The 26,181-nt window shown below is 39.1% G+C and overlaps 1 protein-coding gene across 4 annotated transcripts in view; it reads left to right on the top strand.

Annotated features, from left to right (window-relative positions):
* LOC126204418 (connector enhancer of kinase suppressor of ras 2) overlaps nt 1–26,181 on the top strand; it is a 136,817-nt gene that overhangs the window by 96,608 nt on the left and 14,028 nt on the right. For 3 of the 4 annotated variants that reach the window (XM_049938802.1, XM_049938801.1, XM_049938803.1), the window contains exons 14-15: nt 2,470–2,739; nt 22,286–22,454. In XM_049938802.1, the coding sequence (XP_049794759.1) occupies nt 2,470–2,739; nt 22,286–22,454 (439 nt within the window). The remainder of the gene's footprint in view (nt 1–2,469; nt 2,740–22,285; nt 22,455–26,181) is intronic. The other variant, XM_049938804.1, reaches the window with a different exon arrangement.

The following is a 26,181-nucleotide window of genomic DNA, read 5'->3' as shown; positions in this document are numbered from 1 at the left end:
CCTCCCCCTCCCCCTTCCCTTCCACTCAATGTGACAGTTACGTTCTGGTCCAAGATGCCGGAGATGGTGGTCATATGTGCATTTCGTGCAATTGCTTGGGTGAATGTTTTTTTCTGCTTTCTTTTCTTAAGAATACCTTGGCCAAAAGTTAAATATGAACAGTCTTTTTGTTGTGCCCATGTGCAACTCTGCAGATTATCTTTACAGTGAGTAGCAGTCTGTCCTTTATTTAATGTTGTTGATATTCCAACTTGGAGTTTCCATTGTTTCATCTTATTTTTAGATTCAGGCACATTACATTAACCAAGAAAGATTTTACCCATCTCACTGACACATTATGGAGCTTGAAGATCATCACATTTAATCATTCATAAGCAGGTAGCAGCATTTCATGCGGAAAGACCCATCAGGCTGTATAGAATCTATTGCATTTGCCAATTTATACTAAAACCACTTGTTGTAAAGTATATGACCATGGCCTTTACCCATGGTACATGGGTGCTGTTAATCCTTTTGACTTGTAAGCATTGTAGGGACCGTTGAGACTGCTAAGTGGAACATCACAACTGGATACATGAATGCCGTTGCATATATTAAAAGTGGAGTTACACCACAGTAAAGAAAGTGAAAGAAAGCTGAGGTTGTTGTATGGCCATATAAAAAAGTTATATTTTCTCAGTACCTGTTGGGAAAGTAAGCTAGAAATTTTCTGATTTTGAGAGCTGCACAAATCAGTGACATGAAGCATACATGCGTAAACAGGAACAAACTGTTGAAATCCTCATTTTGTTAGGTACTGAAAAGCATCTTGGTGTACACCATTTTTATCATTCTGTGTACATTCGTGGTTTGACTGTGGATTCACATATTGATCCATTTAGAGTTTCTTTGAAGTAACATTTACAATAATTGACATATACACACATTACAAGGTTTGCAGCCTCTAACAAATATCACAGAATATATACTGAAGTGGCCCTACCTTCAGTAAATAATACAAAAATATATTCACGTACACAGTTAATGCAAACAGAACTTTACAGTGTAAACAAGATGTGCAGTCGGCCCTGCTCAGTCGATCACCACTATCAGATGTATTGCCATCATGACAGTTGGAAATACTCTGGGAGAGCACATTCAAAGTTGAAGATGCCACTAGTACAAAGCAAGTTAAATGGAAAAATTCTTCGCAGTCAAACCTGCAAAGTGGTTGGATATGTCTACCAGTTTATGAACAAAGAAGCTGTGTTACATGCTCCACTGAGACTACAATCCACATTGAAATGAGTGGATGAAGCAACTGGTGTTTAATTTGCTTCCATCTGGCAAACCAAGAGAGAACTGGAAAGAGTCCACGCTATTCTTGCTTGGTGTGTGTAATTCCACGTCTTTTTAAGTTCCAGTGCATGTGTGTTGCCTTTGGCAATTAGTAAATTGCTTCAATTTTATTGTCAGTACTGTTAAGCATGTGTCCAGCCTGTTTGCGTGTTTGATTATGAAAGTCTCCTAAACATATTATACGTGGAAGATATCTCCAAAAAATTTGGTAGTAAAAAATAATCTGCAATTGCTAACTTTTTTCACAAGTAAATCACCCACTCTTGCAGATTCACACAAATACTCTGCTAAGCTTTGAATGTCTACCTTCTTAGCATTTACACCCATAAACTTATTCATAGACAGAGTCCATATTCCATTTCATATATACCAGAATTTTGAAGAGGTGGTCCTCTCATAGCCTATTATTAATGCTGTAGGGAAGTTCTTGTAGATTGTAAATACTGTAGGATAAACTGGAGACTGAAAAGCAGAAGCATTGAGTCATTGATAGACACATGCAAAACAAGGGAAACTTGATAGGGTTCATAGTTCTCCATTGACGAGGTAGAGTATGCGCGCGCGCCCACACACACACACACACACACACACACACACACACACTGTAGCTTGTCGAGGATAACTCTAAAAGCTAGCAAGTTTTCCATCTTTTGTTTGTGCGTATCAACGACTCAGTGTTTCTGCTTTTGAGTGCGTGGTCTCCTTTACTCCTAAAGTATTTATACTCTGTTGTTATCTTATTTCTTGACTCTTTGAGTCCATCAAATGGATTTATCTGTTTTGTTTCCAACTGCTCTTGTTTGAAGAGAGGAGAGAGAAGATGATAGACACATATTGAATTGTCGAGTTAGAGACAAAAGCTCTACATATTGTATTCACGTAATTACATTTCTTAAAGAAAATCAATTTTATTTGATCCTCTCGTTGCTTATTTAGTGCATATCCATATACCGGATGTTAATACAAAAGAAAGAGTTCAAGGTTAGAAACTAAGCAAGCAGTCATAAAAATGCACTATACTACAGAGACTGAGAGTAGGATTTGAAAACCGTTGGTAAATCCTTTAACACTCATAATTAAATACACATTGTTAGTACATAAATTGTTAATGGGGGCTGTCTTGTATTGCAGGCCATGCTCTTAGTGACTCTCCTGTCCGACCCCCACAACTTCACTCAAGCAATCCATCATTACCAGCATTACCTCCTGACATGGCAGATTATCGGTTGGCTGCAGATTTGCTGCGAGAGTTTGGTCGTGGCCGTCAGGATACTTCAGGATTTGTCACCCTTGAGGAGTTCATGTTGTCACGGCAAGAAGAGGATAGGAGAGCACTTCGTGGGAGCCACAACTCAGAGCGTGAACGGTCTGAACACACCCAACAACCTTCACTGACATCAAGTAAGGAATGGGATGTACCTATATAATAGCCTACAGTAATGACAGAAGCTTTAGAATTGTGATTTGGTATTATTTCTAACAATACTGATTTTATTTCTGCAGTTGGTAGTACAGCTTCTCCTCCCCCACCCCCCACCCCCACCCCACCCCACCCCAAGATAATCTCTGTGAACAGAAATCTTACAAAAGTGATTTCACTCCCTTAATATTCTCATTTCATTTTTAATTTTTTTCTTTAACACAAAGGCAATCAAATATGGTACATTGTAGAGCTCTTTCGTCAGTTCATAGGGAAAAGTTAATTAAAAAAAAAAAAACACACACACACAATACATAGTCATATAATTATCTAAGAATCAACATGTACTTTCACACTTAGTTCTCTAAGTAGCGACATTAACACTTATGAAAGCCACAACACCAGGAAGTAGAAATGCAACTGAAGTAAATTTTATACCACTGAGAAAGTATGTAACAGTGTGTAAATAATGACTACAAAACTGCACATGGTGTCTGGCTTTTAGTATGGTGTTAAGTTCTCAAATGCTGCAATCGGAGCCTCTAAAAATTGTAATGTGGAAACAAAAAAGGCTTAGGTATATTCCTGGGGCATTTGCCTCCACTTGGTTTGCAGTAAAAATGTTTGCTGGAGGATCACATTCAGTGACACATGTCGTATGAACTTGTGGGAGAGAAAAGGAAGTGATTGTACACACATGGGTGGCCATTGTTCTCTTGAAATATGGAAAATAAAATTTCCAAAGAAGCTATGGAAACTTGGACTTTCTAATGTAGCTGTATCAGCTCAAATTGCCCGTGATCCCCAGGACTCAAGATCACATGTTGCATCTAATGGCATCAGAAATTATTGTACTAGGTATTTGTCCATTATGCTGCTTAACTATTGTAGATCTGTAGTCAAGGGACAGCTTCTTTGATCAGTAATCAAAACATCCTTGGTCCCAGATTCGAACCTCGCCACTGCTTAACATTTTGAATAAAAATCATCAGTAATGGCAGCCAAATACTTCCAGTATAAGAAGTCACCCTCTGCCAATGACCTTGTCAAAGAGGGTGGAGGAGCGGACGAGGTTCAGGGCACTCTAGCCCTTGGGGTAGGAAACTGCCCATAAAGGCAGAAGAACCAGCAAAGATCAATGGATGTGGATGCAGGAGACAATGGAAACCACTGCATTAAAGATACAGTACATAGTATGTATCCACAGAACATGTGGCCTGCAATTGATAAAGTGTCATGTTGATCTCTCCACTGGCAAATCTCCAGGAGGAAACTGCCAAGTGGAAGGTGGCCATGAGAAAAAGTTTGAATAACCAACAAAAGGGTAACATTCTACTGGTCTGGGCATGGAATGTCAGAAGTTTGAATGTGGTGGAGAAGCTAGAAAATGTGAAAATGGCATTGCTGAGGCTCAGTTTAGATATAGTGGGGGTCAGTGAAGTGAAATGGAAAGAAGATTTCTAGTCAGATGAGTACAGGATAATACCAACAGCAACAGAAAATAGTGTAACAGGAGTAGGATTTGTTATGAATATGGAGATAGGGCAGAGGATGAGTTACTGTGAACAGTTCAGTGGTAGGTCGACAACAAACCAACACCAACAATGATAGTTCAGGTATGCATGTCGACATCGCGAGTGGAAGATGAATAGACAGAAAAGTATATGAGGATGCTGAATGGGTAATTCTGTATGTAAAGGGAGATGAAGATCTAATAGTCACGGGGGACTGGAATGCGGTTGTAGGGGAAGAAGTAGAAGAAAGGATTACAGGAGAATATGGGCTTGGTATGAGGAATAAGAGAGAAGAAAGACTAAGTACTTTGATAAATTTCAACTAGTAATAATGAATGCTCTATTCGGGAATCGTGAGAGGAGGAAGTATACTTCGAAAAGATAAAGACTACAAGAAGATTTCAGTTAGGTTACATCGTGGTCAGGCAGAGATTCCGAAATCAGATACTGGATTCTAAGGCATACCTAGCAGCAGATATAGACTCGGATCACCATTTAGTAGTGATGAAGAGTAAACTGGAGTTTAAGATACTAGTCAGCAAGAATTAGCGCACAAGTAGGTGGATATGTCAGGAAGAATTAATGCACAAATTGGTCGATATGTCAGAAAGAATCAATGCGCAAAGAAGTGGAATGTGGAAATACTAAGGAATACCCACAATGCAGGAAAAGACAGACTGCTATGTACCGTAAAGAAAACACCTTAAGTTCCAAACTGGCACAATTAAAAGACACTTACTTAAAGATTTCAGCTACAGCCTTCATCAGTAGAAGAGAGACAGACCATTCATACATACACACAAGCTAATACATCTCATGCACACATGAGCACAACTCCTGCATCTCGGGTTGAATCACATGGGATGCAAGCAGCAGTCTGGAGGGGGTGGGGAAAGGGAAAGGATGAAGTGTACAAGTGGAGGGAGAGACAAACTCTGTATGGTGGAGTGTGGAATGATTAGAATTTAGAATGCCAACAGGTGCAGCATCAGGAGGTGGTGGGGCAGGGGGGGGGGGGGGGGGGGGATGGAGCAAAAAAGGAAAAGAGTGGAGAAAGACCAAATAGATGCATTGGCAGAGGGCAACAAATAAACAGGGTGGGATCTGAGAATGGGGAGGAGTGATGGGTCAGGGGGTAGAACTGTTAGGTGGAGTGTGTGGGGACAGTTTACCATAGATTGAAGCTGGTATAATTACAGGAGCAGAGAATGTGCTCTGGGATAACTCCCATCTGCACAGTTCAGAAAACTTTTCTGCCTGCCTGTTGGCATTCTGGTTCCTGCACACTTCACCAAACAGCGTTTCTCTCTCTCCCCACCCATACACTACATCCTTTCCCCTTCCCCACCCCCTCCACATTTCTGTTTGCTTCCCACTTGATCGTAGCATTTCGGCCTGAGATGCTGGAGTTGGCAGTCATGAGTGCATGAGGTGTGCTTGCTTGTGTGAATGAATGGTATGTGTTTCTCTTTTACTGATGAAAACTGTGGCCGAAAGCTTTATGTAAGTGTCTTTTAATTGTTCCTGTCTGCAACTTTGTGTCTTCTTTATGGTAAGTAGCAATCTATATTTTCTTACATTGTTGATATTACTACCTGGAGTTTCCATTGTCTGAAGTACCAAGGAATGAAGAGATGTACTAGAAGTACTTCCAGGCTATAGATACTCCGTTAAGGAATAGCTCTGTAGGCAGTTCAGTGGAATAGGAATGGACATCTCTAAAATAGCAGTCACAGAAGCTGGAAAGAAAAACTTAGGAACAAAGAACTTAACTACAAAGAAGCCGTGGTTAAGGAAAGAAACACTTCAGTTGATCAATGGAAGAAGGAAGCACAAAAATGTTCTGGGAAATTCAGGAATACATAATTATAAGTCACTTAGAAATGAAATAAATAAGAAGTGCCGGGAACCTAAGACAGAATGGCAGCATGAAGAATGTGAAGAAATCGAAAAAGAAATGATTATCTAAAGGACTGACTCAGCGTGCAGAAAAGTCAAAACAACCGTCGGCAAAATTAAAAGAAACGGTGGTAACATTAAGAGTGCATCGAGAATTCCACTGTTAAATGCAGAGGAGAGAGCAGATAGGTGGAAGGAGTACATTTTATATATATATAATAGAGGGAATCATTCCACGTGGGAAAAATATATCTAAAAAATAAGATGATGTGACTTACCAAACGAAAGCGCTGGCAGGTCGATAGACACACAAACATACACACAAAAATCAAGCTTTCGCAACAAACTGTTGCCTCATCAGGAAAGAGGGAAAGATGAAAGGATGTGGGTTTTAGGGGAGAAGGTAAGGAGTCATTCCAATCCCGGGAGCGGAAAGACTTACCTTAGGGGGAAAAAAGGACGGGTATACACTCGCGCGCACACACACACATATCCATCCACACATATTCAGACACATATCCATCCACACATATACAGACACAAGCAGACATATATCCTTGTTCCATAGATCATGGATAAGACATTTCGTAATGATGTGGCACGTGTCACTTCAACACAGATTTTCTTTGCACAAAATAATTAATTAATTTTTTTACATATCTAAGAATTCATCTATTGAGTAGGAGGAGTTGTCATTCAGAAATTCTTTTAATTTGCTTTTAAATGTTGGTTAGCTATCTGTCAGACTTATAATACTATTTGGCAAATGACCAAAGATTTTTGTGGCAGCATAATTCACCCCTTTTTGTGCCAAAGTGAGATTTAATCCAGAATAGTGAATATCATCCTTTCTTCTACTGTTGTAGCTATGCACGTCAGTGTCATTTCTGAATTGGGATGGATTGTTAATGACAAATTTCATAAGTGAATATATGTATTGCGAAGGTCCTGTGAATATCATGAGTTTCTTAAATAAATGTCTGCAAGGTGATCTTGGTGGGCTCCAGCTATTATTCTAATTGCATGCTTTTGTGCAATGAATACTTTCTCACTTAATGATGAATTGCCCCAAAATATGATTCCACATGAAAGCAGTGAATGAAAATAGGGATAGTAGGCTAATTTACTGATATGTTTATCACCAAAATTTGCAATAACCCTAATAGCATAAGTAGCTGAACCTAACCATTTCAGCAGATCATCAATGTGTTTCTTCCAATTCAATTTCTCATCAATGCACACACCCAGAAATTTTGGGTATTGTGCCTTAGCAATAGACTTCCATCCATAGTCTATATTTAACAATGGTTTTATGCCATTTACTGTACAGAATTGTATAAACTGTTTTCTCAAAATTTAGTGAGAGTCCATTTGCAGAGAACCACTTAACAATTTTCTGAAAGACATTATTTGCAATTTCCTCAGCTGATTCTTGCTTGTTGGGTGTGATTACTATACTTGTATCATCAGCAAAAAGGAACTAGCTTTGCATCTTCCTGAATATAGAGTGGCAAGTCGTTAATATACAGAGGGGTCCAAAAAAATGTATCCACTATTTAAAAGTCCATAACTGGCAAACTAATTGATGGAGTTGTCTCATCTTTGTTAGTGCAATAGTTTGTAGATGTGGCAATCACCACACAAGCGTTTTATGTTGTTGTTTTGTTTTGTCAGATGACAGTCACCAGATAGTCAGTGTTTTGTTCTTAGTTGCACATAGTTACTCGAGTAAACATGGCTGGTGCAAGGCTTACATTCAATGAAAGGAAGTCAGTTTTGTAGTGGTATTTTAAGTACGAAAACATTGAGGTTCAACGGCAATGGCAAAATGAGTATCAAACAGAGCCACCGACACGTTTAACGATTCGTCGCATTCAAGACAAATTTGAAGCCGAAGGCTGTGTTAAAGATGTACACAAACAATGATCTGTAACAGTAACAAGTCCAGCTAACTCCCGTCGTGTGTTACAACAATTCACTCACTCACCACAGAAGTCTGTGAGACAGTGTGCCCGTGAAACTGGAGTGAGTCGCTCAAGTGTTCGGCGAATTTTGAAGACAGCAAAGTGGAAGTGCTACATCCCACAATTGCTACACACAATGAACAAGGATGACCCAGATCATAGAATGGAGTACTCCAAGTGGTTTATGGTGTGCAACGATGAAGAGTTTGCAGAGATGATTGTGTGGTCTGATGAGGCACATTTCAAACTCAGTTGTACAGTAAATCGCCACAATTGCATCTACTGGGCCGCCGAACGTCCATGTAGACAAAGCCGTGAATTTGCCAGGAGTAAATGTGTGGCATGGGTTGTCTTACTGGGGCTTGATTGGGCCATTCTTCGACAGCACAGTTACCAGTGAGGTGTACCTACAAAAGCTTCAGACATCCGTTTTACCTGCCATCAGAGACTTGTATGGAGATGGAAGAGTTTACTTTCAACAAGATGGTGCCCCAGCCCACTACCAAAATCGTGTTAGGGCGTATCTCGATGAAAATCTACGAGTAAGATGGATAGGCTGAGAGGTGCTGTGGAGTATCCACCACTTTCGCCAGATCTAACTCCTGTGGACGTTTACCTGTGGGGAACACTAAAGGACGTCGTTTATCGATGAAAGCCCCGCACATTGGATGAACTTCGAGAATTCATCGTACATTCATGTGCAAATATCTAACTGAACACATTGCAGTCAGTAGTTCGTGCTGCAGTTCGGTGGCATCGTTTGTGTGTGGATGTTAATGGTGACAATTTCGAACACCTACAGTGATATCTTTAACTTGGACTTTAAGCTACACTTTCACCAAAAATGAGACAACTCCTTCAATTAGTTTGAAAGTTATGGACTTTTAAACAGTGGATACATTTTTTTGGACCCCTCTGTATATTAAGAACAATAAGGGACCCAAGACTGAACCCTATGGGACACCATTCTTGATACTTCCCCAGCTAGAGGATGCTGCTGGTTTTTTTAGACTATCTCTACTGTTAATTTCAACCTTCTGCATTCTTCCAGTTAAGTATGATTTAAACCATTTGTGCACTGCCCCACTCATACCGCAATACTTAAGCTTATCTAGAATAACTTCATGATTCACACAATCAAAAGCCTTTGAGAGATCACAAAATATCCCAATGGATGATGTTCGGTTATTCTATGCATTTAATATTTGATCAGTGAAAGCATATATAACATTTTCTGTTGAAAAGCCATTCTGAAAATCAAATTGACATTTTGTTAGTACTTCATTTTTACAAATATGTGATGCTACTCTTGAATAAATTACTTTTTCAAGAATTTTGATAAAGTTTTGAGAAGTGAGAATGGGTGGTAGTTGTTAGCATCAGATCTATCCCCTTTTTTATGCAATGGTTTAACAATAGCGTATTTCAGTCTATCTGGAAAAATGCCCTGTTTCAGTGAGCTACTACACATGTGGCTGAGAATCCTACTTATTTGTTGGGAGCAAGCTTTTAGTACTCTGTTGGAAATGCCATCAATTCCATGTGAGCTTTTACTTTTGAGTGAAATTATTATTTTCCTAATTTCAGTAGGAGAGGTGGGTTGAAATTCAGTTTTATCAAATAGCATAGGTACTGCTTGTTCCATATAATGCCTTGCATTTTCTAATGAATAGCTGGATCCTATTTTCTCTACAACACTTAAAAATGATTATTAAAATGTTTTCTACTTCTCACTTCTTGTCAACAAAATTTTCATTGTGTTTGATAGAAATGCAGTCTTCCTGGCTCTCGCTTGCAATGTTTCCCTTTTCACAATATTCCAAATTGTTTTAATTTTACTATCAAGTGTGCTAATCTCAGACATACTTCTGGACTTTTTAATATCTTTTCTTAATACAGTGCTGTAGTTTTTATAATGTTTCACTGTTTCGGGAACATTGCTCCTCCTAGCTGTAAGGTACATTTCCCTTTCCTGTTTACAAGATGTTTTTATATGTCTAGTAAGCCATGGCTTTTTACATGGTTTCTTATAGTTATATTTCACTGTTTTCTTAGGGAAACTGTTTTCAAATATACTCACAAACACATAATGAAAAAGGTTAAATTTTAAATTAGCATCATGTTCCCTGTACACCTCATCCCAGTCTTAACTGTTGCAAGCTTTCCCTAAAATTTTGAATTGTTAAATGGTTAATTGAATGCACTATTTTGGAGGACTGTTTTGCATTATTGTATGGAGCTATATCATTTGCTGTAACTAGCTGTGCATCATGATCAGACAAATCATTCTTAACAGGAAAAGTTTTTATTTATCTTGGTCTATGAAAACATTATCTATCTGTGTGCTGCTTTCCTGTACCACCCGAGTAGGAAAATCAATAACTGATGTCAAATTGAAAGAATCAAGTAATACTTCAAGGTCAAGCTTTCTGTCAGACTCTTTCAGAAAATCTACATTGAAATCCTCACAAACAATAATTTGCTTTCCTCTGTCTCACAGATAGTACAGCAAAGAATCCAAGTTTTTCAAAAATAGTTGAAAATTTCCCAATGGGGACCTATAGACGGCTACAATTATAAAAGTGCCATTATTTAGTTTAAACTCACATGCACATGTTGCTCTCTGCAAAATTTTTTAGTTTCCAAATTTTTCACACTATGACTGATTTTAACATATATGGCAACTACTTCTCTCTCCATATTGTCTCTACTTACATGTGCTGAAAGCTTATATCCACCTACATTTACAATTTCCATACCTGCAAAGGCCTCTATGAGGGGAAGACCTATCTGACATGATACAAGAAGAGACAAGAGTCACTGTAGAAGAGACAGGGGATCCCATATTAGAATCAGAATTTAAAAGAGCCTTGAAAGACTAAAGATCAAATAAGACAGAAGAGATAGTTAACATTCCATTAGAATTTTTTAAGTAGCAAGAAAATGGCTGTTCATGTTGGTGTGTTGAGTATATGAGTGTGTTGATATACCATCTGACTTTCAGAAAAACAATTCCAAAGATTGCAAGAGCCAACAAGTGCCTGAATTATCACACAGTCATCTTAACAGATAATGTGTCCAAGCTGCTGACAAAAATAGTACACAGAAGAATGGAAAAGAAAATTTAGTATTTGTTAAATGAGATTCAGTTTGGCTTCAGGAAAGGTAAAGGCACTGGAGAGACAGCTCTGACATTGCAGCTGATAATGGAAGCATGACTAAAGAAAAATTGAGACATGTTCATAGGATTTATGGAGCTGGAAAGTGTTTGGCAATGTCAACTGATGCAAGGTGTTAAAAATTCTGAGGAAAAAAGGGTACCCTGTAGGGAAAGACAGGTAATGTATAATATATACAAGAGCCAAGAGAGAACACTAAGAATGGAAGACCAAGAATGAAGTGCTTGGATTAGAAAGGGTGTTAGACAAGGATGTAGTCTTTCACCCCTTCTGTTCAATCTATACATTGTAGAATCAATGAAAGGTTCAAGAGTGGAATTAAAATGCAAGATGAAAGGACTTCAAGGATAAGACTCACTGATAATGTTGCTATCCTTAGTGAAAGTGAAGAAGTAGTACAGGATCTACTAAATGGAATGAACATTCTGCTGAGTATGGAATATGGCTCAAGACCAAATGAGAAATGAGAAGTAGCAGAAACAAGAACAGTGAGAAACTTAACATCAGGATTGGTGATCACGAAGTAGATGAAGTTAAGGAATTCTGCTACCTAGGCAGGAAAATAACCCACGACAGACGGTGCAAGGAGGAAATCAAAAGCAGACTAGCACGGACAAAAAGGGCATTCTTAGCCAAGAGAAGTCTACTAGTATCAAACATAGACCTAAATCGGAGGAAAAACTTTCTGAGAATGTGTGTTTGGAGCACAGCATTGTATGATAGTGAAATGAAGGCAACAGGAAAACCAGAAGAGAAGAGAATGGAAGTGTTTGAGATACGGTTCTATAGAAGAACCTTGAAAATTAGATGACTTATAAGGTGAGGAATGAGAAGGTTCCCTGCAGAATTGGCAAGGAAAGGAATATACGGAAAACATGGACAAAAAAAAAAAAAAAAGAAGGGACAGGATGGTAGGACATCTGTTAAGACTTCAGGCAATAACGTCTATAATATTAGGAGGAGCTGTAGAGGGTAAAAACAGTATATGAAGACAGAGATTTGAATACATCTGACAAATAATTGAAGATGTAGTTTGCGAGTGCTACTCTGAGATGTAGTAGTTTGCACAGGAGAGGAAAAAACTGCTGTATTTGTAGTCACTATACAAGCATCATTAGTGATTACATCGCAGTAGGGTAAGTTGAGGCAGGACTGTTTTGCACACACGCCTTCCGCAACTCCACAACCCCTTCTATGATATTCATGTACCTACTGCAGCATGAGACATCTATGATTCATAGGCAGTGGAAGTCAATGAAATGGCAAGTGTATCATCATTCATCATTTCCACCCATCCCAGATGCCATTGAGCTGTCAACATGACAGCTTTCTTGTAGCCATATATCTAAGGAGGTAGTCATCTCATGATGTAATCACATTGTGTGTCCTAATGCCTGCTTGTCGCAGCACACGACTATCTCCTATCTACAGTTTCCACAAATGTACCGTTGTCATCTTATCGGTGTGTTTGCTGTATGATGTATCCATTACCTAGAGCGTGAGCACACACTCATATTCAAATTCATTTGCTTACTGGTATTTCACTCTTCAATATCAACAAGGCACATTGACAGTTGCCGGATTTCAACCTCCTGCCCTGCTCTACAAAAGATCTTTTAAAGCTAAAAACAGCAGGTGTGTATGGCCTCACACTTGTGTTTTAACAAGTCAACAGCCAAATGTAACATTGCATCTCGGAGATGTGATGAATACATGAGGAACCTTCAACTCAACTACTTGGATAAGTCAGCAGTAATGGAACATAGCATCTTAGAGGAAGACACATTCAACTTTAAAGATACAGAGGTGCTGCATAGTGCCAGGAGTTTCTAGCATTCTATAATAAAAGAATGAGTGCTTAAAAATTCAATAAACAGGAGCAGCGGCCTCCATCTGAATTTCAGTTGGGATGACATATTCCAAAAAAAATTGACAGATTGGAGCACCAATCCACCACCTGTGACACTCATTTCTTAGTACTCACAGTATGTAAATCTGGTGTGTTTCCAGGAGATGAATGATGTGACCCAAAACAGATAGCTGGATCTGACAGGACCCAGGCACTTTGCCAGAATATGACAAATAAGAAACTTACTGAAATGTTTCTATGAAAGGATGACATTACTCGGCTGATTTCTCAAGAAGAAAGTGCATAAACATTTAGTAAACAAAAAATACATTGCTATAATCATATTCTGGATGTGATTCATAACATACTTGTGATGAGGAGCAACAGACTAAAAAAAAGCAGCAATGTGGTAAAAAGCGGGGAAATTGAGAAATTGTTATGAAATAATAAGTTAAAGTGAAAATGGATAGAATTGTGACCACTTGGCTCAGTTAACATGTCAAGTGCTGTTCAGTGTGACATGTAACTAAGGAGGAAACAATAAAATCCGTAAATGCAACTACCAATACAACAAAGCTGCTTCATCTTTTATCTGTAAGATGTAAATGCAAAATCAGTATGATGCAGAAAGATTCCAATAGCATCGGTCAATTAGAAATAAAATCTGGCTAAAGGGAGAGAAGGAGAGATTTTTAATAATAAATGGTTGTACGAAAGACTGGGTACTGCCAAGAGGAATGTGAAATGCAATTTCACTTGGGACCCAAATGATTGAAAAACTCAACGGGTTCCTCCCATTTACTTCTACATCTGTACTCAGCAAATACCTGTGAGGTGCTTGTCAGAGAGTACATCCCATTGCCAAGTTATTAGGGTTTCTTCCTATTCCATTCATGTGTGGAGTTCAAGGAGAATGATTGTTTGAATGCCTCTGTGTGTGTGCAGTAATTATTGTAATGTGATCCTCATGATCCCTATGTGACCAATACGTAGGGGGTTGTAGTATATTCCTAGAGTAATCATTTAAAGCCAGTTCTTGAAACTTTGTTAACAGACTTTTCCGTGGTAGTTCAAGAGTGTTCCAGTTCAGTTCCTTCAGTATCTCCATGATACTCTCACACAGGTTAAACAAACCTGTGACCATTCGTACTGCCCTTCTCTGTATATGTTTAACATCCCCTGTTAATCCTGTAATACAGGCCCACATACTTGAGCAATATTCTAGGACCACTTGAACGAGTGATTTGTAAGCAATCTCCTTTGTAGACTGATTGCACTTCCCCAGTCTTCTACCAATAAAGTGAACGCTACCACCTGCTTTACCCACAACTGAACCTATGTGATCATTTCATTTCGTATCCCTATAAAGTGTTACACCCAGATATTTGTAAGAGTTTGCCAATGCCAACCATGACTCATTGATAATATAGTCATAGGATATTACTTTTTTTTTTGTTATATATATATATATATATATATATATATATATATCTCCATCCTTCATGAAATCCTCCCCACTCCACCAAGAGTGTCTTTCCGCCGTCCACCTAACCTTCGTAACCTCTTAGTTCATCCCTATGAAATCCCCAAACCACCTTCCCTACCCTCTGGCTCCTACCCTTGTAACCGCCCCCGGTGTAAAACCTGTCCCATGCACCCTCCCACCACCACCTACTCCAGTCCTGTAACCCGGAGGGTGTACACGGTCAAAGGCAGAGCCACGTGTGAAAGCACCCACGTGATCTACCAACTGACCTGCCTGCACTGTGATGCATTCTATGTGGGAATGACCAGCAACAAACTGTCCATTCGCATGAATGGACACAGGCAGACAGTGTTTGTTGGTAATGAGGATCACCCTGTGGCTAAACATGCCTTGGTGCACGGCCAGCACATCTTGGCACAGTGTTACACCGTCCGGGTTATCTGGATAGTTCCCACCAACACCAACCTATCCGAACTCCGGAGATGGGAACTTGCTCTTCAATATATCCTCTCTTCCCGTTACCCACCAGGCCTCAATCTCCGCTAATTTCAAGTTGCCGCCACTCATACCTCACCTGTCATTCAACATCATCTTTGCCTCTTCACTTCCGCCTCGACTGACATCTCTGCCCAAACTTTAAATATGTCTGCTTGTGTCTGTATATGTGTGGATGGATATGTGTGTGTGTGTGCGCGCGAGTGTATACCTGTCCTTTTTCCCCCTAAGGTAAGTCTTTCCGCTCCCGGGATTGGAATGACTCCTTACCCTCTCCCTTAAAACCCACATCCTTTCGTCTTTCCCTCTCCTTCCCTCTTTCCTGATGAGGCAACAGTTTGTTGCGAAAGCTTGAATTTTGTGTGTCTATTTGTGTTTGTTTGTGTGTCTATCGACCTGCCAGCGCTTTTGTTTGGTAAGTCTCATCATCTTTCTTTTTAGATATATATTTTTTCCACGTGGAATGTTTCCCTCTGTTATATTCATATCATTAATTTGAACCCAACAATGACGTTTGTTATTGTCACTGTTACATTTCGAAGTCTTTTCTGTCGTCTTATTTCCTCCTTCTGTTTTTGCCAGTAGTTTCCCTTTGTATTCACCTTCTCCTTTTTACCGTAATCCACTATACAATTTTATCCCGCCGATATATACTCAACAATACGTAATAATACGTAACCCACTTCCAAACCATAACCAAAAAATTTTTTCTTCCTCTACTGCTATAAAATCCACCGTTTCTAGTTCACAAACAGTTCCTTTCAGCTATTAAACAACCTTTTCGGCTAGTTTTAATAACTTTTGCTTTATTTCGATTTCCGTTTTTTCACATCACCGATCATTTTTAGCCGCTTCCCACAGGTTTTAACGTTATTATTTCTCCACCAGACAATTGTCAGCCTCATTTCCATAATCTGCCACCACCATACCACTACTTTTAATACATCCTCACGTAGTTTTTTCGAAATTTTCCCGAATTTCTCCACCCTTTAACATGTTTTGGCGGCAACACAACCACCTAACCTTTATGCACATCGTTTTCTACCTACACTATTTCACCACAGGATCAACATAACCCAGCTCCAACCAACCCCTTTTCGCCTCTTTTCACACCAGATCTCCATTTGCTTTCTACTTCACCTTTATCTCTCCCCACATATTTTTATATTCATTTTCATTTCAGCCTCACGTTACACTTTCGACCTTCTAGTACCATGTCACCCGCACAACACCCCCACAACGACCCCATTAAGTTTTATTTACATTCCCTCCGCAGACATGCCTTCGCCCTAGCCAGATTACGCTCCCATATTCTATTTTCTCAGGCTTGTCTGACATTTGGCATTACCCCCAAAGGCCTCACACTTAAAGTTCCCATCTCTGGCTGCAACCCTTCCTTCCATCAGTCCCTATTAAAAAAAAAAAAGTCTTTAGATATGTCTGCTTGTGTCTGTATGTGTGGATGGATATGTGTGTGTGTGCGAGTGTATACCTGTCCTTTTTTCCCCCTAAGGTAAGTCTTTCCGCTCCCGGGATTGGAATGACTCCTTACCCTCTCCCTTAAAACCCACATCCTTTCGTCTTTCCCTCTCCTTCCCTCTTTCCTGATGAGGCAACAGTTTGTTGCGAAAGCTTGAATTTTGTGTGTCTATTTGTGTTTGTTTGTGTGTCTATCGACCTGCCAGCGCTTTTGTTTGGTAAGTCTCATCATCTTTCTTTTTAGATATATATTTTTTCCACGTGGAATGTTTCTCTCTGTTATATATATATATATATATATATATATATATATATATATATATATATATATATATATATATATATATATATATACACACACACCACATTGATATCTTATCAAGATCTGACTCACTTCTTTCAGATAGTACTTTATTATAGATAACTGCATCATCTGCAAAAAGCCTTATTTTACTATTAATATTATCTGAAAGGTCATTAATATACAACACAAATAGCAATGGTCCCAACACAGCGCCCTAGAGCACACCCCAAAGTTCCTTCTACATCTGACAATGGCGCTCCATCCGAGATAACATGTTGTGTCCATTCCTAAGAAGTGCAAAAGGAGGCTATAGATGCCTCGTGTATCATGAAGTATATTCAAAGCTTGTCAACAACCATGTTCCTTGAAGGAAAGAAAAATGACTTCCCTCCAAAAAGTTGGAAATTTAATGAGTATCATACTTTTCAAACCAATTAAGATGTTTTTTACACATTTCAAAGCATGATCACCCATGAACAGATAAATTCAATCCACCAACACTTCTGATGAATTTCATTTGAGAATCTGTCTTACTGAATGGTCGCTAACAATAGGGTCTTTGAATTACACAATCTGAATTTTTTATGACAAGATTATATTTCAGTGATTGTACTGAAATTCCAGACTTTCTTTTCTTTGTAACATGTAAATGGGCAAAACCAACTGATTACAATTCTCACAACCCATTTTGATTTCACCTAGACAGTTGACGATAATTGCTCTTTTATTTTCTTTTGCTAACCGTCTACATTTTCCTAGAGGTCTGTCAACAACTCTTTAAATCATTCTATCTACTTACTTTACGCGATCAGGCCCAATGGACTGCACGCTGCTTTGAGAGATTGCCTCCACTTCAGCCTGTCTTCGGCTCCTTTCTGCCATCCTTCCAGGAGTCCCACTCTCTGAAGGTCTTTGGATACTCAGTCACTCCATTGAGTTCTAGGTCTTCCTACAGGCCTTCTGCCGTTTAGCTTGATGTTGAGTACAGTTTTTGGCCATCGGTTGCCCTGCATTTGAACAACATGCCCTGTCCACTGGAGTCGTCATGTCTTCATTATAGCCATGATGATCAGCTGTTTGATTTGATTTTAATAGGGAAGCTAAAACAGCTTAGGTCTATCCCACCACTGCCCACACCGAAACTGAGTTTAGTGTGCGGTATTGCTCCCTGTATATCTTGTAAAGCCAACCATTGCTGTTAAATAGTGCAAGGAAACCCTTTACCAGTGTTTTTTTTTTTAGACACAATTTCTTCAGGTCTAGTTGTCCCGAAGATTCTGTATCTTTTGCTCTCCAATGCCATGCATTCATAGATTAGGTGTGATGCACTTTCTTCACCCTCATCACAGATCCTACATTTAGGGCCTTCCTCCGTTATACCCATTGTGTGTAGGTATTTTTTAAAATTCCCATGGCCTGTCATCAGTCCAGTCATGAGTTTGATCTCTTTCCTGTTCAATCCCAGGATTACAGAGCTTCTTTTAAAACATGGCTTGGGCATCATTACCTTACCATGTTTTTGTTTATGGACCTTGGTCCAATATTCTGTGCGCTGTTTCCTAAGCCAGTTCCATAGTTCTAGTTTGATCATAGCCTTAGTGATTATCAGGACAGGTTCTGGTCCAATAAATGGAGTCATTGCCTCCATCCTGACCAGTCTGTCGGCTCGTTTATTGCCACATATCCCTGAGTGCCCAGGGACCCACACTAGGTTTACCCTATTGCTTCCCCCTAGCTCCACCAGAGAGCCCTGTGGCATTCTGCAACAATCTTAGATCTTGTTGTAGGAGTTGCCAATGATTTCAGGGCTGCCTGGATTTTTGAATAGATGTAGATGCTACAGTCATTGTAGCATCTACGCATATTCTCCTTCACACATGCCCTGATTGCAGTTATTTCAACTTAGAATACAGAGGCCAGTTTTCCTAGAGAGATGATGCCCTCCAATCTTGGCTGAACCCTGTACACCCCTGCTCTAACTCCTTGGTCTGAATTCGACCCATCGGTGAACCAAACGATGTCCCCCGTACGGTGTCGAACTGTTTTTTTTCCACTGCTCCCTGCTTCCAATTATTATATTGTAAGGCTTGTTGAAGCAGTTGGGAGTTATTATATAGTTGGCAGGCATTTCCCCAGCTATTCCTATATTTACCTCACTCACTATGTTAGTGTGTGATTCTGGATATCCGAAAGAGACCCAGTTTTTGTCAGTTTTAGGTCTGCATGCCCCAGCTGCTGCCTCCTGCTATGGCTAAGCAGGCCAGTCTCTACACCTTAGCAAGCTCCTTAGCTGCAACCCACTGTTCTACCTTCTTCCACCACACTATGGCCCCTTAGGAAATCGTATGTCTAACCACTGTGGCGTATATCCAGTGCATACCCCTGGGACTTAGGCCCCAGTATTTGTCACAAGCCCTTCTGGTACTCACTAGAATACTTTTTATCTTGGAGCAGATGCTCTTAATGTGAGGGATCCACGTCTACTTCCTGTCTCCCCAGGCAGCGACTCAGGGCAGCAGAGGCACCTTTACTATGCTGCAGATTAATCTGCAGCACCTCCAGTCTCCATCTTGCTGCCATCTTTGAGGTCTTTGAGAATCCTGATGATAACCTGCAAGAACTCTTAAAAACAGTTTCAGGTCCTGTTTCCACATTGCCTTCAGAGACTTCTCTCCGACCTCCACCACCAGGATTTGTCCTTCTAGTACAACCTTCTGGTTGACCAGTCTCCAGTCTTCTGTCAAGACTTTTGGCTTCTGGGCCCCTATTTTCTTGAACAGAGTCTTAGGAGAGACTTCATTAAGGATCTTCGGCACCCATATTGACACCTTTGTGGTCTTACAGAGCTTCCCTGCTGTCTTGACCAGCAGCTTCGCCTCTTCCCAAGGGGATATCATGGGCACCTTGTCCTTAAGCCATTCCACTGTGTGCACTCCCTTGCAGACAAAAATGAGGGCACCACAATCTAGATAGACCCTCTTGAAGTTGGGTTCTGGGCCAGCGTCCCCCCCCCCCCCTCCCTCCCCCCTCAGAGAGGTCATACAACTCTGTATTGTGCCAAATCCTCCATTTTTTTCACTCTCATTATCATAAACTGGTCCAAAAATCTTCCGAAGGACTTTCATTTCAAATATCATCAGTCTGTTCATATCTTGCTTGGTTGTACTCCAGCAGGTGGCACATCCATATAGTACTACAGGCTGTAGGAGTGTTTTGTAGGTGTTTATTTTGAAATATCTTGACAAACTTCTGGTTTTGAGGAGAGCATTAAGGCTGTGGTAACAGCAATTACCTGCCTGTAGTCTTGCCTATATTTCCATTTTACTGGGCCTGTAGTCTTGCCTGTATTTCCATATTACTGGATGCTTCATCTCTGAATACTGTGCCCAGATATTTGAACTCCCAGACTTGACCTTCAGTTGTCTGTAAGGGTGGAAGTGGTTCTTGAGTTTTGTTATGTCTGTGGTGTAGAACCATTGTCACAATTGATTTGAAGTCCAATTTTCCTCACTGTTATTTCCAGAATGTCAGCCATTTCCCCTAATTCTTCTTGTGACCCAGACAGTAGCACTATATCAGCAGCATATCCGAGGTACTTGATGTTCACATCCCCAGTCTTGGACTCCTGTGAGTTCATTAGATGACATATCTCGCATTACCTTCTCTAATGTGAGATTGAAAAGAACAGGTGATAGTCAATCACCCTGCTGTAGCCAAGTTTTTATTTTGAATGTTTCACTCACTTTATTTCCAATTTTTACCTTTGCTGTAGTATCCATCAGGCAGGCCTTCGTGAGGCTTACTAGTTTCTTGGCAAAATTGAACTCTTCCCGACACCTCAGCATACTTTCCCGATGAATGCAAGCATACGCTTTTCTGAAGTCAACAAACAGTATGTGTAGTTCTTGGCCAAACTCCCACAATTTTTCTACGATCTGGCATAAGACAAAGATTTGATTGATAGTAAATCTTCCGTGATGAAATCCTCCTTGATATTCTCCAATAATGGTGTATGCCAACGGTTGAATTCAATATATAAGATAGTTTGAGAAGATCTATAACAAATTTCTCTAAAATTGATTTTATAAGTTTATTCGCTTTGCATGTTTTGTGTAATGATTGGTTGATCACTAATCTTGTAATTAAATATCATGAATTTTTGTCATTGTTTTTAGGCTTACCACTAAATACCAAGATGAGTAACAGCATGTACACCGCTATTTTCACCTTACTGTATACAAGACTAGTAAAAGCTAACACCGCCAACAGGGAGCTACAAGGCTTACATGAGAGTCTGAGAAAACAATATTCAAAAGAATCATCACTCCCCCTTGTGTCTTTCCCACTTAGGTTGTAATTTTTCCATGCATACATTTAAATTTTCAAATTTTTGTGTTAACTTTCCCCTATCTATTCTTCACATGTTAGTGGGTACAGTATTTTTGACCTCTTATATTTCTTGGTAACATCTTCAATGTGTGTGTGTGTGTGTGTGTGTGTGTGTGTGTGTGTGTGTGAGTGCGCGCGCGCGTGCATGTGTGCTGTTTCATTGTGTCATAGAATTGTGGCACGGATGTTCATTATCAATATAAAAACATACAGTAGCATGTTACTGAGTTATTGTAAATTATTATTATTATTATTAGTGGCTGTTAACCACGTAAAAGTTGTGTTACTCAACTTGCTGCTGTGTAATAATGGCTCGATGAAGTTATATAATACCAGTTGAGCTTTGAGGGAAGTTGAGTTGAAAAAGTATTGAAAAATAATAAGTTGCCCTTTCTTTCTTTCCGATCTACTTAGTTATCTTTCAGAGTTTTCCAGCAACCCACAATACATAGCTTTTGAAATTTAAGAATGGAGTGATAAGTTTCATACAACTGATGACTTCTCATTATTTTCAAATGTACTTTCCATAATAGTGATAAGAATAGTCGTTGAAACAAATGATTAGAAATTTCCCTTTTGTGTAATCCTCAGCCTTGCTTGTATGTAAAACTTCTAATTTCTTGTGCATAGTTGTATGATGTTGATGGGAGAAGAGTATCAGTTCCCTAAACTGATATTCATGACATTGAAAACAATTTTGTAATGATATGTGCAGAACACAAACAACTTATTTACAGAACATGATTATTTTGGATGCATAAAGATATAAGAATCTATGAAAGTACTCTCGTATTTGAAATTTCTTATCTGCTTATTGTCTGTATGGAATGATAGTCTAGATGTGTAACGTACACCACACATTATATTAAAATTTTCGTTAGATACTATATGAAAAATTTGATTTTAAAATAACACAAGCCCTTACCGAAGTACCACCACAGTGTACTATATGTTTATTTCATTATATAGCAGGTAGCAGTAGGCAGTGTGGATCTTCTAGTCGGAATTTATCAGCCACGCCTGAGACAGCCGAAAGAAACAGTAGCCAAACATCACAACTAGCTTTGAACATAAGTACAAACAGTTCACGTCTGTGCTTCCCAAACAACAGGGAAGATGGATCAAACCAGCGTGACAGGTATGTGTTACTATCCTGGATGATAAATGCTTGTGACTTAAATTAAATATGTAACCATATTTAACTTCTCGTCAGTTTGCAAAACTGAGACTAACCTGTTTGAATTATTTCCTTGTCAAGAGAAAGACAGGGTTAGATGGGGAAAAACGGACTATAGGAAAGAAAAAGAAAAGTTAATCAAAGTAGTGGAGTTACATAACCAGATCTGATTTGTAAGTAACAAGATGGAGAAGGGTCACAGAAATAAGTTTTGAAAGATAATTGTATAATTAGAAACAAAGAATTGTATTGGAGATGAAGAAAAATTTTGATTAAATAATTGAAGGGAACTGCACAAGGCTAAAACCAAATTAGTGGATAGCTTGAAACTGTAGATAAGTTGTAATTGATATTTTCATTTGTGCCACACGGTTTTATTAATCTAAGCAGCTGAAGATGAAATAAGATGAATAAAACAGTGAACAGAAAGTTAGTGTCAGGAAATAAACTAAAATGTCATGTTCAGTGGGAAATTAATAGCCTTTTCCTATGGTATAAATGATTGATAAGACAACACTGATTTGAGAACACAAATGTAAGTACAGTTTTGTGGTATTACCTTATACTGTTATTAATCTGTTGAAACATTCCAAATGTGATTGAACATAGAGAAAATGCTTCCCTGAAAGTAGTTATTCAACATTAAGGAAGACATGCGTTCTAGCAGCGTGCTCCCATATGCTGTGTATGTTTCTATACTAGTGTTACTCTATGAGAGAGAAAATGTGAAATTTTGTAATGTGACAACAGGTGGAGGTACAGTACTGTATAAATCTGATTTAAAGGGCAAAGCAATCTCAGTGTGGTGTATTATAATAACTGTATGCCCAATCCACAAATATCATGTCTAAGATAACCTGTCTAAGATAACCTGTCTATGAAATGAATTATGTGCACTGAAATTAAATGAATGGAATGACTGGGATGTAAACCATTTAGATATGCAGGATAATCTATGTGTCTAATATGTAGTGACAATTGAAAATTTTGTTAGGCTGCAACTTGAGTTCAGGATTCGTGCTTGTTGTGAGCAGCGACTTTAACCATTAGGTTATCTGGTAATGCCTCCAAATTTAACTCAAACTTTGTTAATTATGTCTCCAAACTACTGCCTGAGGCTTTCCCACTGGTACGTGGGAAGGGGGAGTGTGGTGACTGAGTTGATAAAGGACACCCAGTGCCAATATTCCAGTGGCACTGTTGCCACATATTCCAAAGGAAACCTCTGCTATTAGGAGAACTCTGGTGGTAGTGTTTGGAAATAGGATGTGGAAACAACAATGGCAATGAAAGTTTAAGTTGGGCTTCGAGATATGTTCAGATGGCCTGATAGTTAAGATGACTGTTTGTGATATACGTGAATTTAGAGTCTGAGTTCCAGCCTGCCACAGAGTTTCAACTATCAATACATATTCACCACATGTAATATTCAGCATATCTAAACAGTTTGCATCCTGTGCTGGTTGCATATAGTAGATTATCTATTGGATAATGTGTGTCAACCATCTGCAATTATTTTGGTTGCATGTATCATATACGTACAACTATTCATTGTTGATTCATAGCAATTACAAGGACCAGATAATTCCACAAAGTTGTATCCAGGCAGTCCAAATATCATGGTTGCTCTGTATGAGTTACCTCTTAGATGTCTAATTCAAAGTCATTGACTTGTGTTAGAGCATGTAACCATTCAATGCTTGTCTTTCCTTGAGAAATTTTAATACTGTAGACCTTATATTTAATGGATCAGGGGCACAAAAAAACAATCTAATACAAACAATTGGGAATATTCTTTTAGTACCTCTCATGAATATTATGTGATATGATTTCAGTGTTTACAGTTGCGTGACAATGATGACCAGCTTTTCAGCTTGCAGCATGTACGCCAGGAATTCCATTGTCTGCCTCTTTGTGACCTTAAGCAGATAAAACACAAACAAACACAGTATTTCATAACAGACACTATCTTAATACTAACATCAATTACCATGTATCGTAGTGAGCATGAGTCAGGGTATTCTGACCATCTGAAGAAATATCAGCACAGTCAAAATCAATCACTCATTTCATTTAAATGCATTTAATTCATTTCATAGAGTGTTATTTGTGGGGCTTGTAGAAGCAGAATCCAAACTAGATCTAAAATTAAATGATCATAAAACATAATACACGATAGAGCAAGGATGTTGAGAGGAAAGAGGCAACCAGTTGTATTTAGTAATTGCCAAACATAAACTCACCCGTGCTGAACAGTTCAGATTTCTGGGCCCAGAGATGGGCGAACAAAATCAGTAACAAATATAAATTAAAATGCTAACAGAGCCTACTACTCCACTCATAAACTTCTAACGTCTAGGTTACTGACAATGAAAACAATAATTAAGCTATATAACACAATTGTGAGACCAGTCTTAATATATGGAGCAGTAACATTGAGTTAAAATGAAATGGAGGAGCACCAGTTACAAGTATTTGACAACAAAGATTATAAGAAAATCTTTGGTCCATACTATGATAATCAATTGCAAATTTGGAAGAGAAAAGACAATACAGAAATCCACATGCCATCAAACAAGCAACAATAATGAGGAGAAGACTTCAGTGGGCAGGTCATCTGATGAGAAAGAAATGCTTTCAAGAATATTAATGGAGAAGTTATATGGTAAGAGACCAAGCGGCAAGACCGAGGAGTACACGGGTAAATGCAATTAAAACAATATGCAATAGGATAGGTATAAACGATTTGTGGGAAGCAGTACAAAAAAAAGCATTTGGGGGCAATGTGAGATTGGCACAGGAGCTTTGAGTCCCTGAGAAACCAAGAAGAAGAGTAGGTCATTTATCTTAGACATAAGAAACAATGTAAAGAAGTCACAGCATATAATAAAACAAGTAAACTGAATGTTTGTGGGAGGTAAAATATCGCAGGTATGTAAGTGGCTCTGCTGATACCTACTGTGACATTTTTCTCATTATTCAACTAAGTCTTCAGTGCTCACTGATTTGCATGCGAATCTACGTCTAGTGAACCTACAAAAAGAAAAAAAGAAATAGTAAACCAGTAATGCACCAAATTGAAATCCAGGAAATGTTGACTTCTGCTACAAGCACATAATAAACTATGTAAACTAAAACTTTGCACAAAGTTCTGTTGCTCCTGTTCTGGCACTGTGTTTTGTCTTTTTCTTTTTCCTGGCCTTGCCCTGTGTGTTGCAGGGCCAGCATGTTATTCTGGATTTGGCAGTGTCTGTGGTAGAGGATGGTCAGATGCCCTTCCTGTCACTGCCCTCCCACCCCCACCCTCCACCCTGCCCCCTAGGATGGAATGTGTGCACCCTTTATGTATATGTGCTATCTCTCGTGAAAGTGCAAGAATGTTTTGTAAATTTTAATGTGTCATGAAACTGAGGCAGAATGTGGGTACCAGCCTAGTATTCGCCTAGTCAGATGTGGGGAACTGCCTGAAAACAATATCCAGGCTTGTCCACACACCTGTTCTTATCAGGTGGATTCTATCTGGAGCCAGCACACCTCCTCGAATCCTGCGAGCAGCATGCTAACCCACTCTTCTGTCTCAATGGGCCAATACCGCTGCTGTATTATTTGACGTAAATACTTGTATCAGATCATTTTCTCTTGCCTGCCCATCCCCTCTCAGCTGGCATTGGATTTTTTATGACAAACT

This window comes from Schistocerca nitens, chromosome 9, assembly GCF_023898315.1.
Source record: "Schistocerca nitens isolate TAMUIC-IGC-003100 chromosome 9, iqSchNite1.1, whole genome shotgun sequence".
In the NCBI taxonomy this organism is placed as follows: domain Eukaryota; kingdom Metazoa; phylum Arthropoda; class Insecta; order Orthoptera; family Acrididae; genus Schistocerca; species Schistocerca nitens.
This window is presented reverse-complemented; position numbering and strand designations above follow the sequence as displayed.